This window comes from Anguilla rostrata, chromosome 6, assembly GCF_018555375.3.
Source record: "Anguilla rostrata isolate EN2019 chromosome 6, ASM1855537v3, whole genome shotgun sequence".
Classification (NCBI taxonomy): Eukaryota; Metazoa; Chordata; class Actinopteri; order Anguilliformes; family Anguillidae; genus Anguilla; species Anguilla rostrata.
This window is the reverse complement of record NC_057938.1, coordinates 18,795,132-18,809,741: the sequence shown is the minus strand read 5'-3', so window position 1 is coordinate 18,809,741 and position 14,610 is coordinate 18,795,132. Positions and strand designations below refer to the sequence as shown.

Sequence of the window (14,610 nt, the reverse complement as noted above, 5' to 3'; positions counted from 1 at the left end):
ACTGAACTGAATGGCTGTACATTAAACTCCACAAACAGTGATAATTCATATGTTGTTGTCGTTGTTTTCTTTTCCCCCAGATGCGTTAGTGGTGACCTAATGTAGATCAGTCTCTAGTTCTCCTTTTCTGTTTCAGTGGCGTTGCAGGTGCACGGACGGACGCCGAAGTGCTTACGGTACGATAACATTCAGGTCAGTTTGAATGGTGAAGCTGTTGGTTGGTAACGAGCTCTCTTTTAATTTCTCTTTCTCTCTCTCTCCCTCTCTCGTTCTCAGTCTCTCTCGCCCCTCCCTCTGTCTGAGAGGAGCGTGTTATACTTGTACGTGAGTCCCTTGTGTCTGCAGACTCTGTATACTGGTGAGGATCTTCTTTTGGTGTCCCACCAGAGTCACGCCCATGTTCCCCAGGTCACTGTGGCGGTAAACAGGAGGAGAGATGGGGTCAGAGGTCAAATTCGAGGCAGAGAATGCGAAAAAAAAAAAGTATGCAATGTTGAAAGAATGAAAAAGAGGTCTGCCTCAACATTCCTTTTGAGGCAATATTTCAGTCTAGTTTTTAAAAAATGATATTCTTTTAAGGAAATAAGCACATAAGCACTTTAGAATGTTCTGTAATATCCTGCTGAAGAGCTGATCAGAGATCAGGAACATTACACATCAAAGTGTGGGATCTTGGGTGGCATATCCAGCTAAAGCACTGGTTCTTAGTGACACACCTCATGGTCTGGAACCAAATCCTGACTTTGCCAGTGGGGCCTAGGAGTCAAATGGGGTGGTTTGTACATATTATTGCCTTGGGAGGACGGTTTTAAGTATACTCAAGGCAGGCTGTTCCCCATCTAATCTACAACTGTAGTTGGGCAGGGTCCTACAGTCTGCCTACACAAGGAGCACGAGACGTGTTGAGCAATGTATCTCCAAATACTCAAAGGTCATTGGTAATGGAAAATACTGAGTATTATTAAATATACATGAGTGTGCTTCGACTGCATGGTATAAGTCCCACCTTTTATATAGTCTTAAGGCAAACTACTACTGCTATGACGACCACTACTACTACTACTACTAATACTGCTACTATTACTACTGCTCCTAATATTCATTCTACAACTACTCCTACTACAACTGTCTCCAGCTGCTACTACTGCTACTTCTACTACTTACTCTACTACTACTCCTACTGCTACTACTGCTACTCCTGAAACTACATTACATTACATTTATTTGGCATATGCTTTTATCCAAAATGATGTACAATAAGTGAGCTACTTATTACTATTACTACAACCTCTAATAATGATAATAATAATAATAATTCTGCTGTCTGACCTGCTGTTGATGTAAATGACTGAGTCCAGCGTGACGTAGCCCGCGTTGGAGAAATGCTCCTTATACTGGCCCATCTTGATGGCCTCGAGCCACTCCTCCACTGTCCCGCTGCTGAGCTCGGGGGTAACGGGGTCCTCCCTGGGGGGGAGAGAGAGAGAGAGAGAGAGAGAGAGAGAGAGGGACAGCATGGCCGGTTATTTTTCGCCACACGCCTCGCAGAGAACTCCGCCCGCTGCACGTTTCAGCGCCGGACGTCAGTCTCATTATGCGCAGATAATTGATTTTCTTTTGTGCAAAGAACTAAGTCCCAAAGCACAAAGGCAAACCGAGGCAGGAACTTATTAAACGGTGTCGCAGGAAGTCCTCGGACTGATCCTGATTTGTTAGCCTGTTGCCCGGCGGCTCAGGGGATCGGTGCGGCAGTGAGTGACAGCACACGGCTATATCTGATAAAGCCTCCTTTGAGCTGAGAGCACACATCTGACAGCTTTTCTTGAAAAAGCCTCATAAATCCGCGGTTTAAGACGCTAATCTGGATTTCGGCCTTTCTCTCTTTCTCTCCAGATAAAAAAAGCAGAAGGTCTTGTCAGCCTCGCTCACGGGTCCGGAGGGAGAAAGGCCACCTGCCGATACGATATTTCAGAAATCCAATCGTAGGGGGCTTCGGTGTGAAGAATGGTACTACCACCTCAGTCTCCAGTCTGCATTTCTACATCCCCTCTATCCCCCCCTCTCTCTCTCTCACTCTCTCACTGTCTCTCTCTCTCTCTCCGCCCCCCCTTCTCTCTCTCTGTCTCCCTCTCTCTCTCTGCTTTAATTGCAGTGTAGTTAAAGCTCATCGCTGAGGCGTTGTTCTGGCCTCACCAGACGGAGCTGTTGGCCAGCTGCTTCAGGCTCCCCGGGTTACGGATCAGCTTGTCCAGGGTGTTGACGATCTGGCCGAATTTGGGCCGGTCGCTGCGCCCCTTCTCCCAGCAGTCCAGCATGAGCTGGTGGAGCACCACGGGGCAGTCCATGGGGGCGGGCAGGCGGTACCCCTCGTCTATCGCCTTAATGACCTGCAGGGCGGCGACACATGAGAGACTGCATTGACACAGAGTGTAAACACTAGCAATATGGGATAAATTAGAGAGCAAAGTGAACACAGAGAGCGAAGCACAGTGAAAAAGAGAGAATGAGAAAGAGCGAGAAAGAGAGCCTGAGAAGATAATGTGATGTCTATTCATCATGCTCTTTGAATGTGGAAATAATGAGAGAGATACTCAATTTATGCAAAACACATTCCTGGAAAGACAATAAAGCTAATTCATTCATGCAAACAAAAAAAAAAACAGTAAATAGTGTGCAGTCGCTCCATGTATTCTGTATATGTACTGTTTTTTTGTGGCCCTCACAAAGACTATCTAAAGGATTCATTTCTATGTGCCTGAAAAGGAGTGGGTTGTAAATCTATGCGATGTTGAACATTAGCCTTGGGGACTTCCTTGGTTCTTTGCATTGGAGGCTGACGTCTCCATCGGCAATAAAAAATAAAATAAAATAACTCGGGAGACGGGAGCGCGCCGCTGCCCTGAGGGACTCGGGCGCTTCAGTACCCTTGCGCTCCATTACCTCGGTGACGAACAGCTGCAAGCTTTTACCTCGCAATGCGAACGTATTTAAAATTGCCTTGGCCGAGCCCGACGCGGAGGATATTTTCCTCAATGAGGCTGCACGGAGGAGAGGCTCCCGCCTATTAGCATTTTACCATTTTTGTGCGGCCATTTTGACTGCCGCGCGCCGTTTGGCTGCGTTCCCCGTCGCGCCGGCTCTGGCTGCGGACGGGCTCCCGGCACATGAGAGCTCTGTAAAGAGCTTTCCTCCACCGTCGCCTCGAGTTCCCGTCTACGGGCGACGAAGGGGACAGCGGCATGGAAACGCGGCCGCTCCGGCGCACGGCTAATCGCTTCGCCCCGAACGTCTGAGCGCATCTGTATTCCCTCGGCTTCGTTTACCCGAGCGCCCGCCGTACCTCGCCGCCGCTAAGTTTTTCAATTATGGCCATCTTGTGAAGGAGAGGAGGCTAAATGCGGAAGGTGGATTTGCATATATATATATATGTGCTGATGGGAAACGAAGTCCTCTGGAGAAGAATAATCTTGCGCTGCTGGAAATTCATGTTTCAATCGCAGTTGTAATGGAAAATGCATTGTGGGAGAGAAAATGCAATGTCTCAATGCTATTTAAAAAATTAATTAAAATGTCCTGTAGAAACTCTGTATACAGCTACTCGATAAAAATGTCAGTTTTACTAAAACATTATCAGTCATGGTTAGGCCCGTGAGCTTGACCTAATGTATTCTTTAACCTGTAGCTCCAACCTGCAACGCCAACATGCTTATACAGGACTTTCTGAAGTTGCATGTTTAAGCAAGGAAGGCGTTTCCATGGAGAGAACAGGTGATGGGTATTTATGTGCACTGTACTCACGTCTTGGTTTGACATCTCCCAATATGGCCGCTCTCCATATGACATCACCTCCCACATGACGATGCCGTAGCTCCACACGTCAGAGGCGGAGGTGAACTTCCTGTAGGCAATGGCCTCCGGGGATGTCCATCGGATGGGGATCTTTCCTCCCTGAAGGAAACGATTTTTTATGTTTTGTTATGGTTATGGTTTCATGTACCTTGCTTTTTTATGTTCCTTGCTGCCATGTTCAAAGGAGAGAACAATCATTCCAATTTTCAGATCCGTCCATAACTAATATGAAGACCTACTCATACGCAACGTGTTACACACAAACACACACACTTTCCAAAGCCACACATATGGCTTTAAACTGACTGTCTAAAGATTAGACATGTATTTTCATGAAACTTAACTAGTTCTAGGTTCAGTGCTTGGGGTAGATTCTGTCCACTCAAACAGCAGATGCAAACCCCCATTTCCTGTTGAGCAAGTGCCCCTACAGTTTCCAAGTGCCTCCCCGCTCAGCAGCGATAATTGGGACTCCTGCTGATGGTGCACTTTACACATCTGAGTGCACAGGCATGTACATGCTTATCAGCCATCCCAGAATGCACTGCCCTCTCTTGTTCGGGGGGCAAATTAATGGCAGTGCTCATGGTAGTGGGTGCGGTGGGGAGGGGGGAAATGGTGCTCAAGAGGACTGTAATTATGTCATACTGTGAGTATGGGGATTCGAGGCGAGCCGCTAACCGAACATTCCCGCTCCCGCTGCCGAACACGCGCGCGGAAATGCATGCGCAACATGCTTCCGTCCCCACATACATACGAACACAAACGGCTACACGCGTACACAGCCGCTAACAAGAGAAATGCAGCCCGGTAACCTTTCCCTGGTCAACCGTGTGAATGACACGCCTGCAACAGCACTGTCTGCCTTTCCTTCAGGGGGGTTGCAATGAGAAAGCCCAAAGAGCTAACGACAAAAAACGCTTCTCAAAGACTAGACCACGCTAGCCTTACCTGAGGTTTCAACAGAAAAACAACACATTGGGCAAACGGGAAGGAGCTGGACCCTGAGAAGACACGGTTTGACCGGTGTGACTGTCGAGAGGACGGCGGGGACTGAGGTCCTACCCTGGTGGTGTAGGCCGCCTCGGGGTCGTCCTCCAGCACCCGCGACAGGCCGAAGTCGGACACCTTGCACACCAGGTTGCTGTTGACCAGGATGTTGCGGGCGGCCAGGTCCCGGTGGACGTAGCTCATGTCGGAGAGGTACTTCATGCCCGAGGCGATGCCCCGGAGCATGCCCACCAGCTGGATCACCGTGAACTGGCCGTCGTGCTTCTGCGCAGGACAAAGGGGGATCGTAATGAGGACGGATCATTCGGACCGAGACAGGTCCTGTCTTCATAGCCTGAAAATGATCTGTCACTCCGTGGTGCTCGGGTTCCAAGTGTACAGTATACAACTTCATTACAACTCCCAGGACTTACTCTGTATACATTATAACCATGGGGAAAATAATTCTATATATCTTCCATGACCCTGTCTGTAAAAAAACAAAACTACAAGCACATAAGAAGGATGAGAAAAGGTGGATGGAAAGAGGCCATAAATATTTTTGTGGTGACACGCATGCTCTTGTTTCAGCCATCACGAAAAAGCAACATTTAACATGCTAAGATAATAACTATACTAAAGCGCAAACTGTTCTTACAGTGTGCCGGAGGACCATGACGCATCGGATTCTGCAGTTATCGATATTCCGAAAATTAAACCTGAGATTCCCTTATTTACCAAAACAACCTTATCATTAAGATGAACTGCGAGCCCGGTGTCTGCAGCTCGAAACCCGCGCTGTAACATAATCCAGTTAAAGCACCGCTTCTTTCGTAAGGTAATATCGGTCTCCATCATACACTTCTGTTCCTACGGTCCTTAAGTTCATTATGTCTCATTTTCTTAAATGTACAGTATTGATTCATGTCCTCTTCCTAACAACGGGCAGACCTCCTTTATCAATCTCGGGCAACACTACCTCTTACCGTAAAGCCAGGAAAAAGAAAAATGTTGTCCCAGAGAGTGATGCTTAATTGATTTGCGCCCTAATTAAACACGTGTATTCCGGGGGGCTGGTATATGAGCTATAGCCCATAAAACTGATACCGTAATTATATTAACTTTTTTTATGCGGGCGACGGGGAATATTTACGATGCGTCATTATGAAGTCCGCTGAGAAATCCGATGTAAAAGACCAGTGTTTTTTTTTTTTGGTCAGCTTTCATTTGCACTCGCATGCATTTGTAATTAAAGGGTCCCCACTTAAGAAAAACGCATCTTTGCTTTGTGTAATGAAATTACGCGGACGATTCATCCTCGCTGACAAAGAGCCGATATAAATCTGCTGGCCAGCGGCGCTCCCGTTTGCGGAGATGATGCTCCTCCTCCTCGGATCCCGTTCGCCGGTGTCCGCGATGGCGCGCGAACGACCTCCACGAAGGGGCGCGGTTTTTGGGACCTACGGCGTGTGCGATGTCAACTGGTCGCATCGTCCGCCGACTACATCTCATTGATACAAAGCCAGGTCTGTGTGGATGCGGGTGACTCACCTTTAAGAAGGTGTCCAAAGACCCATTCTCCATGAACTCTGTTATGATCATCACAGGCTTACCTGTAAAAATAAAAAATAAAAATAAAAATTTGTTTCATATTTACACTAATGGCTGTTTGGTATACTGGCTTTGGGAAATATATGAGAAGACACCACTATTTTCACCTTTGAGTGTGGTTAATAACCTGAATTATTTCAGAAAGACAGCCAACAATATGAATGGAAGATAGGCAAAAACACCAGCTGGGTTACCTACAGTTTGCTGGGACAACAAATGATAAATGAAATTAAATGTGAACGAGCAAATGTGAGCTTGGGAGACTGTGCAAATCTGTGGATCTCCCATCAAAATAAATGACAGCTGTGGAGCATTTCATTCAGGCGTCACTGTGGGGAGGAAGGGAGGAGAGAGAGAGAGAGAGAGAGAGAGAAGACCCTGGCCGGTAACCTTTCCTCCTCGCCACACTTCTCTTATTAATGATGACAGACTGACAGGCGACGACGACAGCCGCCGCTCCCCCGATGCTATCCGTGTCAGGAGGCGCCATTAATATTAATGAGCTGCAGGGGGCGGGCGGGAGGGCGGGCGGCAGGGCGGCGTGGCTTTAAGAGGCCGCACCTGGGGGTGGGAGGGGCGCGCGGCGGATGATGGAGAGGCTCGGAGGACCCGCTCGAGGTGGAGATTGCGGTCGAGGAGCGGAGGGTGGAGGGTGCTTAACGAGAGCGGTCGGCAGCTGTAGCGCGCGGCTCCTCGCACCTGGGCCCGCTTGCAAACGATCGGCGGCTTCGCCTCTGACCCGGCGCAGACGAGAACATCGTGTCAATCACTCCAGAGCTGCTCCCCCCCCCCCCCCCCACTCCCGCCTCGGTGTTCATCTGCTGATTAGGCCACACCAGACAGATCCGGACTGGATAATGCGCACACGTGTGACAGAGACATCACTCTACGTGATTGAAACATACCCCTCCACCAATACCCCCCCCCCCCCCCCCGGCCCACAACTCTCAGGTGAGCTTTCCCTTCCTCCCTCTTGCACCAGGGATGGCGTTTTTGCACGGTGGAGGACGGCGGATGCAGGAATAGCGGTTCACGCGTTTTTTTACGCGGCTCGGTTGTCCGAAGGCCTCGTTAGCCGCCTCGAATCGACCCCTTTCCCCCAGCTCAGAGGCTCTGGTGCGGGAAAGCGTGCGGTGTGTGGGGAGTAGGGGTGGAAGGGAACAGCAGATAGCGAGGGTAAAGGGGCGGGAGTGGGGTGGGGGGGGGAGTCGGGGGGGGGGCAATAACTTTGCTGGGAAAGAGGCGCGCGGCGAGATGACGAGTCACACAATCTCCCGTGCCGGGGCCCGGGTACAGGCTGTTGTACATCATCCAAATTAAATCAATCTGTTTCTCTGATAAACGCTGTCCCTCGACTCCCTACCCCCCCCCCCCCCCACCCCACCCCCGCTCCCTCCTCCTAAAAAAAAAATCCAATTCCCTTTCACTTTCATCCCGTAGACTAATGTGGCTGTCAGCCTGGACACTGCGAGGTGACCAGAGAGCTCCGCGGGGACCGGGGCCCGAGCGTCTGATGTCAGCCCCGCCCGCGACCGCTCTATCAGAGAGACGGATGAAAGGGATTGTGGGATTGATCCTGGCTGAAGGGGTGGTCTGAGAGCGCGGGGCGCACGCCGCGGGTCGCGATCCCGCCCGGCGGGCTGCTGCGATCTGGCTCTCGCCCGGGCCCAAAAGCGCATTTACTGCACCACAGGCACCGCGGCGGTCTGAGAAACGCCTTCAAGGGAATGTGTGCGTGTGTGTGTGTGTGTGTGTGTGTGTGCGTGTGTGTGTGTGTGCGTGTCTCCCTGTGTGTGTCTGCCTGTGTGTGTCCATGCACGCGTACGTGTGTGTGCCTGAGTGTGTGTGTGCATGTGTGTGCGTGTGTGTGTGTGTGTGCGTGTGTGCGTGTGTGTGTGTGCGTGTCTCCCTGTGTGTGTGCGCCTGTGTGTGTCCATGCACGCACGTGTGTGTGCCTGAGTGTGTGTGTGCATGTGTGTGTGTGTGTGCATGTCCCTGTGTGTGTGTGCCTGTGTGTGTTCATGCGCACACGTGTGTGTGCCTGAGTGTGTGTGTGTGTGTGTGCGTGTGTCCCTGTGTGTGCATGTGTGTGCCTGTGTGTGTGTGTGTGCGTGTGCCTGTCTGTGTGTGCCTTTGTGTGTGCGTGTGCAACCGCATATGTGTGCATGTGTGCTTACGTGCCTGTCTGTCTGTCTGTCTGTTTGTGTGTTTGTATATAGGGTTGTGAGTGTGTGTTGTGTGCTTGTATGTGTACACGTCTGTTGTGTGTGTAAGTGGGTGTGTGTGTGTATTTATCATTGTTCATTCACTATTCATCACTGGTTAAAGATTTAAGGTTTAATACTTTAAATATTTCAAGACATTGAAGACAATTCTCTGGAGCAACGGCCAATGACTGTCATTATCACGGACATAAACACTGGCGCTGAACGACTTTTTCCAACTCTCACGTTATCAGACCAATCGTCTGAACATCTGGCAAATTATTCTGATGAGAAACAAGAGATCAACCCCAGAAACCCCAGGCATGCCTCGCTTCTTTGACCTCCAATCAAAACCGAGACAAAGGCGCCCATTGACCGAACCCTGTGACACAATCACATGTCCGTAAACACGGCCCCGGTCAGACAATCTACACACCATCGCCAACCTTAAACATCCTGCGAGCTCACGACCGCGGAGTCCAGATTGAACAAATTACTCTTTAAGTGACTTATGAAAGGGATACAGTCCGAGGGAATGTAAAGGGACCCCTGATAAGTGCATTGTGGGAATTAATCAGGGGAGGATTTTTCCACATTAGGGACTGATTGAGTGACTGATTGGGTAACTGCACAACAGGGAAGTTGCATGTTGTCAGGTGACTCTATCAAAAGATTAAAAAAGTGAAACAAACATGTTATGGTGACAACAAGCCTTGAGTGAAATCGCATTTTGACCCGTCTCTGAAAGTCACAAACCCAGGGATATGGATATGTACAGCATAAAGTTCATGTTGTATTCATATTTACCAGGCATTTGATACATTATTTGGTCTCCCCCACCTCTGCGGTCCAGCCCCTCCTTCGTCATTGCCTCCACCCTGCCCACATCTGCCGCCAACTGCTGTTCCCCATCACCGCCACCCAGCCCCACCCATCATCTGAGCCACATCACATGTCATATCTTGTGCATAAACTGGCTGACATGCTGGTCACCAGTCGGCACCCTGAGCCGACCAGAGGAGGATGGGTTTCCCCCTTGAGCCTGGTTCCTTCCAAGGTTTCTCCCCATCTGCCACAGGGAGTTTTTCCTTGCCACTGTTGCCTTAGGCTTGCTCCTGTGGGGGTTTAGGCTAGGGTTGTCTGTAAAGCGTATTGTGACAACTGTTGTAAAATACGCTATACAAATAAAATTTGATTGATAAAATTTGATTGATATTTGTATCAAATGTCTACTACCAATAAATATAACAATAAATATTCAAATATTTTAAATAGAAATGTAAATAGGAAGGTTATATTAGAAGAATATAAGAGTCAATATAATATGAGCCTAGTGTATGTGGCTTTTAAAGTCAGAGAAAGCTTTAAAATTTACATGTAACATGCACAACCGCCGGAAAAAAGAGTCCTACATGAAATGCTTCTCTAGTAATTTCAGAGGCTGGAGGAATTAATGACAACGTAAAAGCCCTCCAAATATACTTTTATAACATTATGAATCGGCATTACGGAAAATATGAATAATAGCTTTTGAAAACGATCTGTTCTGGCAAGCATTTATGATGTGGTATAGTTAGACTGTGATAAGGCACAGCCTGTGTGTGTCACATTGGCGTAGCATGGGTAGTATAGGAGTCAATTGTATCTCGATGAATAGAGGAATTACGGTCATAAACAGCATCGATGAAGTAACCCCTTTTGAAAACAGGAGCAGCGTGTTTCAGTTTCTGCAAAGGTCAGAGAGGCAGGTACACAGCCGAACCTCGTGTCCCTCGCTCCGTGGCCGCCTCCCCGGACAGGACCTCTGCGATTCTGGACAAACGGGAGACTGAGGGAGCCGTTGGTTCTCCATTTCCCCTCACCGAAATGCAGCTGCGTGGAGCTAAAACTGGGATGGCATGGTGTTTTTTTTTTGGGTTTTTGGAGCCGTATCACTTGCGCTGCCTTCCGTTCAGGCCGAACTCTGAATTTCGGCCAGCAGCTGCATATGGGGAATACGTGCAGTCTGTCCGAGTTTTGGCTCTTTAACAATGCTTCATTAGCAGCATTATCCAGAAAAGCCCCTCCTCCAAAAAGCTTGCGTTGCTGAATACTAGAGCGTAGCATCACGGGGTCACTGAATAGGTTTTCCACCTAGTAGTGTATGTCAGGTCTAAGACCTGTGAAGCAACTGAGCCAACGAACATGTTTCATTGCAGTCCCCTACTGATTTCTTTTTAACAGATTTGCAATTAAAGTGATACATGCTTCACACAGATGTGTCCTCAACGTGACTGATTGGATAGAAGAACGCGGTCTTACGGGTTTGCAGATAACACCATGTTTTACAGTCTATCGAACTAATCCGCATCTCATGTTCAACTTTGCTCTTTGCCACTCACAGGAGAGTAGCTTTCCTCAAAAGACGTACGGTAGGAAGGAAAGATAAGTGCATTAAGATATATGCCGGCGATAAAAACGTTGATTGTGCCCAGATTAGCTGATTGTTATCCGCATAAAGGGAAGATGAAAGGTAATGATAGCCCTGCACTTCGCGGCTGCGTCGTTGCTAAAATAAAGGGCAAGTTTGAAGTTGTTCTTTCAGCCGTGCATCAATTTGCATAACAATGAAAGTAATCAAAGCTCGGCAGTGCTTTTAAAATATGATTTTAATAAGACCACGCTGACTGAGGCCTTGCGATATGTGGACACGCGCATGTGCAGGCACACACGCATGCAAACACACGCACACCACACACACACACACACACACACACACAAACACACACCTACAGACAATGTGCACAGACGCACACACAGGCACACACAAACATACATGTACACTTACAAGGTAAAACACATTTACGGATTCACTCAACACAGACACACAAACATACACATGCAGGCATGCGCACACACACACACACACAGACACACACATGCACATACACACAAACCCACAGGCACTACACACACACGCACTTATAGACAAACGTGCACACATACATGGTAAAACACACTTACAGATGCACTCAACACACACACACACACACACACACACACGCACACACCGTTTCCCCGGCCCTCACAGATCCCCTATCGTTTTAATTGAACTCCGAGATTAGATCTGCGAAACTAGCAGCTGGGTCCCCGAACCGGTGCCGTGGGTGATATTGACCTGCAGTACCCTCAACCCCCGCCCCTCCCTGCCCCTCCCCGCCCCTCAGTCTCGCCTCGGCCCCGGGCTACAGCACCTGAGCTGTGATCTGTGAAATGGCCGTCTTTCCCACCATTATCTATTACCTGCCATAAATTCACTAAGGCTGCCCACAACCCCAGCAGTGCTACCCCTGCCCACCCCCCCCCAGCCCCGCGTACGGACACCCTCTAATTGCAAATCTTCACAGTCAGTGGGTGACACGTCATTTACGTTCAAGGGCGCAGACGGGTGTCGGTCACGGGGTCACGTCGCCGATCACAAATCGTGGTTTGGGCGAGAAGGCATTAGCCTGCTCAGCGCCAGTGGCTAAGAAAAATGCTTCCTTCTCAAGCACGCGGTACGCTCTTAAACAAACAAGCTTATCTGTCATAATGAGCCCGGGCATTTATACGGCACTTTAGGATGCCGCGTTCTCTTGAAGGCTAGCGATTAGCCAACATCTGCCTTTCAAAACTGAAAAGCAAACTTGATTTACCCCGGTAATAGTCTTACAAAGCATTTAAACCAAACCGTACAAAAGGTCAGCATTAGCATTTCACATTATAAAGAGAGGGGGGAAAAAGAATAAGAAATGAGTAGGGGGTTTTAATATGCATTATACTGAATATTCATGACGTAAAAAAACACATCCAATTAATGATTTAAATTATTCATATCCGGTGAACTATAAATATGCATGGTCTTTCAGTTGCGGGCCATAGGTGTTACTAAGATCACTCTGTCATTGTATCCATGTGGGATGGACGTTTAACGGACAAGGACATCGTGTTTGCGCGGAGGTGAACCTCCCCCCAGCACCACAGACGTCTCTCACTAGGGGAAAATGGCCGTGTTTGACAACGACCTGCTTCTTTACCAACATCAGGTCTTTGTCAGAGTGGCCCTCTTTGTTCACCGAAGTGCCACAATCGAAACAACATGTTTGCGTTAGCGCCCGGAAAAACAGCCTCTCAAGGGCAAAGCGTTTACGGAAAGGTAGGAAACCGAAGACAAAAGGAAAAACGAAAAAAGAAAAGAGACGCTGAAGGCGAAGGAATAATGAGAGAAAGGAAAATGACAAGAGAGAGACGAGAGGGGGGCGGCCGTCGCGGGAAGCGCTGTTGTTTTCGGAGACAGCGCAGGTCCGCTCGCTCGCTCAGTCACCTGTCGGATTAAAACGGCGGCCCGCTTGTACGACAAACGCGGCGCGCCGGGGGGGGGGGGGGGGGAGAGAACAATGCCTCCTCCGAACGCGCCGACGTCTACAATCACCTCTGCTGTCACCGCGGCTGCTATCAGATCTCCGCTCCTTCCAATTAACAGGAAGCCTTGACTCAACTCAACTCCTCCCCCTTCAAGTGAATGAAGGGGGAAGGTGGGGGGGGGGGGGGGCAGCAACCGGGAAATCATTTGCATATTAATTTTCCCGCTTTCGCCGCCTGACTCCGTGAAGGTCGACCAAGCCGAAGGGATCCGGGGTTCGGTCACTCACATCGCGTGACCACGCCCTCCAGGCGGATGATGTTGGGGTGGTCGAACTGGCCCATGATGCTGGCCTCGCTCAGGAAGTCCCGCCTCTGCTTCTCGGAGTAGCCCGCCTTCAGGCTCTTGATGGCCACGTAGATCTCCCGCTTGCTGGGCAGCTTCAGCCGGCCGCTGCACACCTCCCCGAACTCGCCTGCAACCCAGAGCCGGCGTTAGCGTACAGGGCAGAGCGCTCGTTTGCGTGTGCTTTGACACAGTGGTACTGATATACGGGCTGGCAGCGCGCTTCAATAAATAAGGCAGCAGTGTGGTTTAATATACAGGTTCACAGTGTGTTTAATGCCCACAGGGGGCCAGTGTACTTAATAAACAGGGCGAAAGTATGATTTAATTTATAGAGCACAGAGTGTGTAATATATATACAGTCCGTATATATGTGTGCAATGTGCTGTGACTTATAGGGGTGAAGAATGTTTCAGTATACATTTACTTTAAATTAATATTGCATTCTGAAAAAAAAGAGCATTGTAAAATAAACCCCAGGGACTGTTTAGTTTGAGCTATAAAACCACAAGTAATCGTGCGGCTGTTCAATCAAGTTTCAAGAGGACATTTCATTGTGGAGGTCCGTGTTCAGAAATGCATTCCACATATAACAAAATATAATTAATATGTGTTTGTTTTTTTTAGCTTTGTGAATGGCTGCTTCTACAGCCAAGGAAATTCACTTTCCATTTACAGAAACAAATGTAAATACATATATTACCAAGCTATCGAAATGACTAGCCATGGAGACAGACAAAGGGCAATGTGTTTGGACAAAGAAACCGGTAAAAAGAAAACGGTTCAAAGCCTTTACTTAAACAGAGAACCATCTGTCAGAAATGCATACTTTCTGTGAAACTTGCACACAGGAACCTCCACCTGAGGGCTGAGTTATTCTTGGGAAGCTTCTCAGCTGCAGGGCACAGTGCTTCATGCGGAGAATGTTAGACCCTTAGATCAGCCCTCATCTAAACATCCACCATCTTAGCGAGGCGCAACATCAACATAACCCTTTCGCTCTTGGAGCATTTGAGAGGCTGGATCAGGAAGCAAGCTCTCCTGGCCCATCAGCAATGGGGCGGGGGGGCTAACGGTTTAAGAGGGAGAAAAACAAAGACCTCATATTTCAAAAAGGGGAGAAATGGGTTTGCGAGGGGAAAGCGGTTGGAGGCTCTATGTGAGGCCTTTGTCTCGTGCGGTTCTCAGTCGCACACAGAGAGCCAATGTCTCGCAAGGCCCGGTCTCCGC

General features: G+C 48.9%; 1 protein-coding gene across 1 annotated transcript in view; it reads right to left on the bottom strand.

Annotated features, from left to right (window-relative positions):
* Positions 1-229: 229 nt before the first annotated feature.
* epha4b (eph receptor A4b) overlaps positions 230-14,610 on the bottom strand; it is a 96,132-nt gene continuing 81,751 nt past the window's right edge. Inside the window, exons 11-17 of the mRNA XM_064338849.1 lie at positions 13,325-13,510; positions 6,391-6,452; positions 4,915-5,124; positions 3,799-3,948; positions 2,194-2,387; positions 1,330-1,467; positions 230-412 (exon numbers count right to left, since the gene is read on the bottom strand). Of these exons, the coding sequence (XP_064194919.1) occupies positions 313-412; positions 1,330-1,467; positions 2,194-2,387; positions 3,799-3,948; positions 4,915-5,124; positions 6,391-6,452; positions 13,325-13,510 (1,040 nt within the window). The 3' untranslated portion in view covers positions 230-312. The remainder of the gene's footprint in view (positions 413-1,329; positions 1,468-2,193; positions 2,388-3,798; positions 3,949-4,914; positions 5,125-6,390; positions 6,453-13,324; positions 13,511-14,610) is intronic.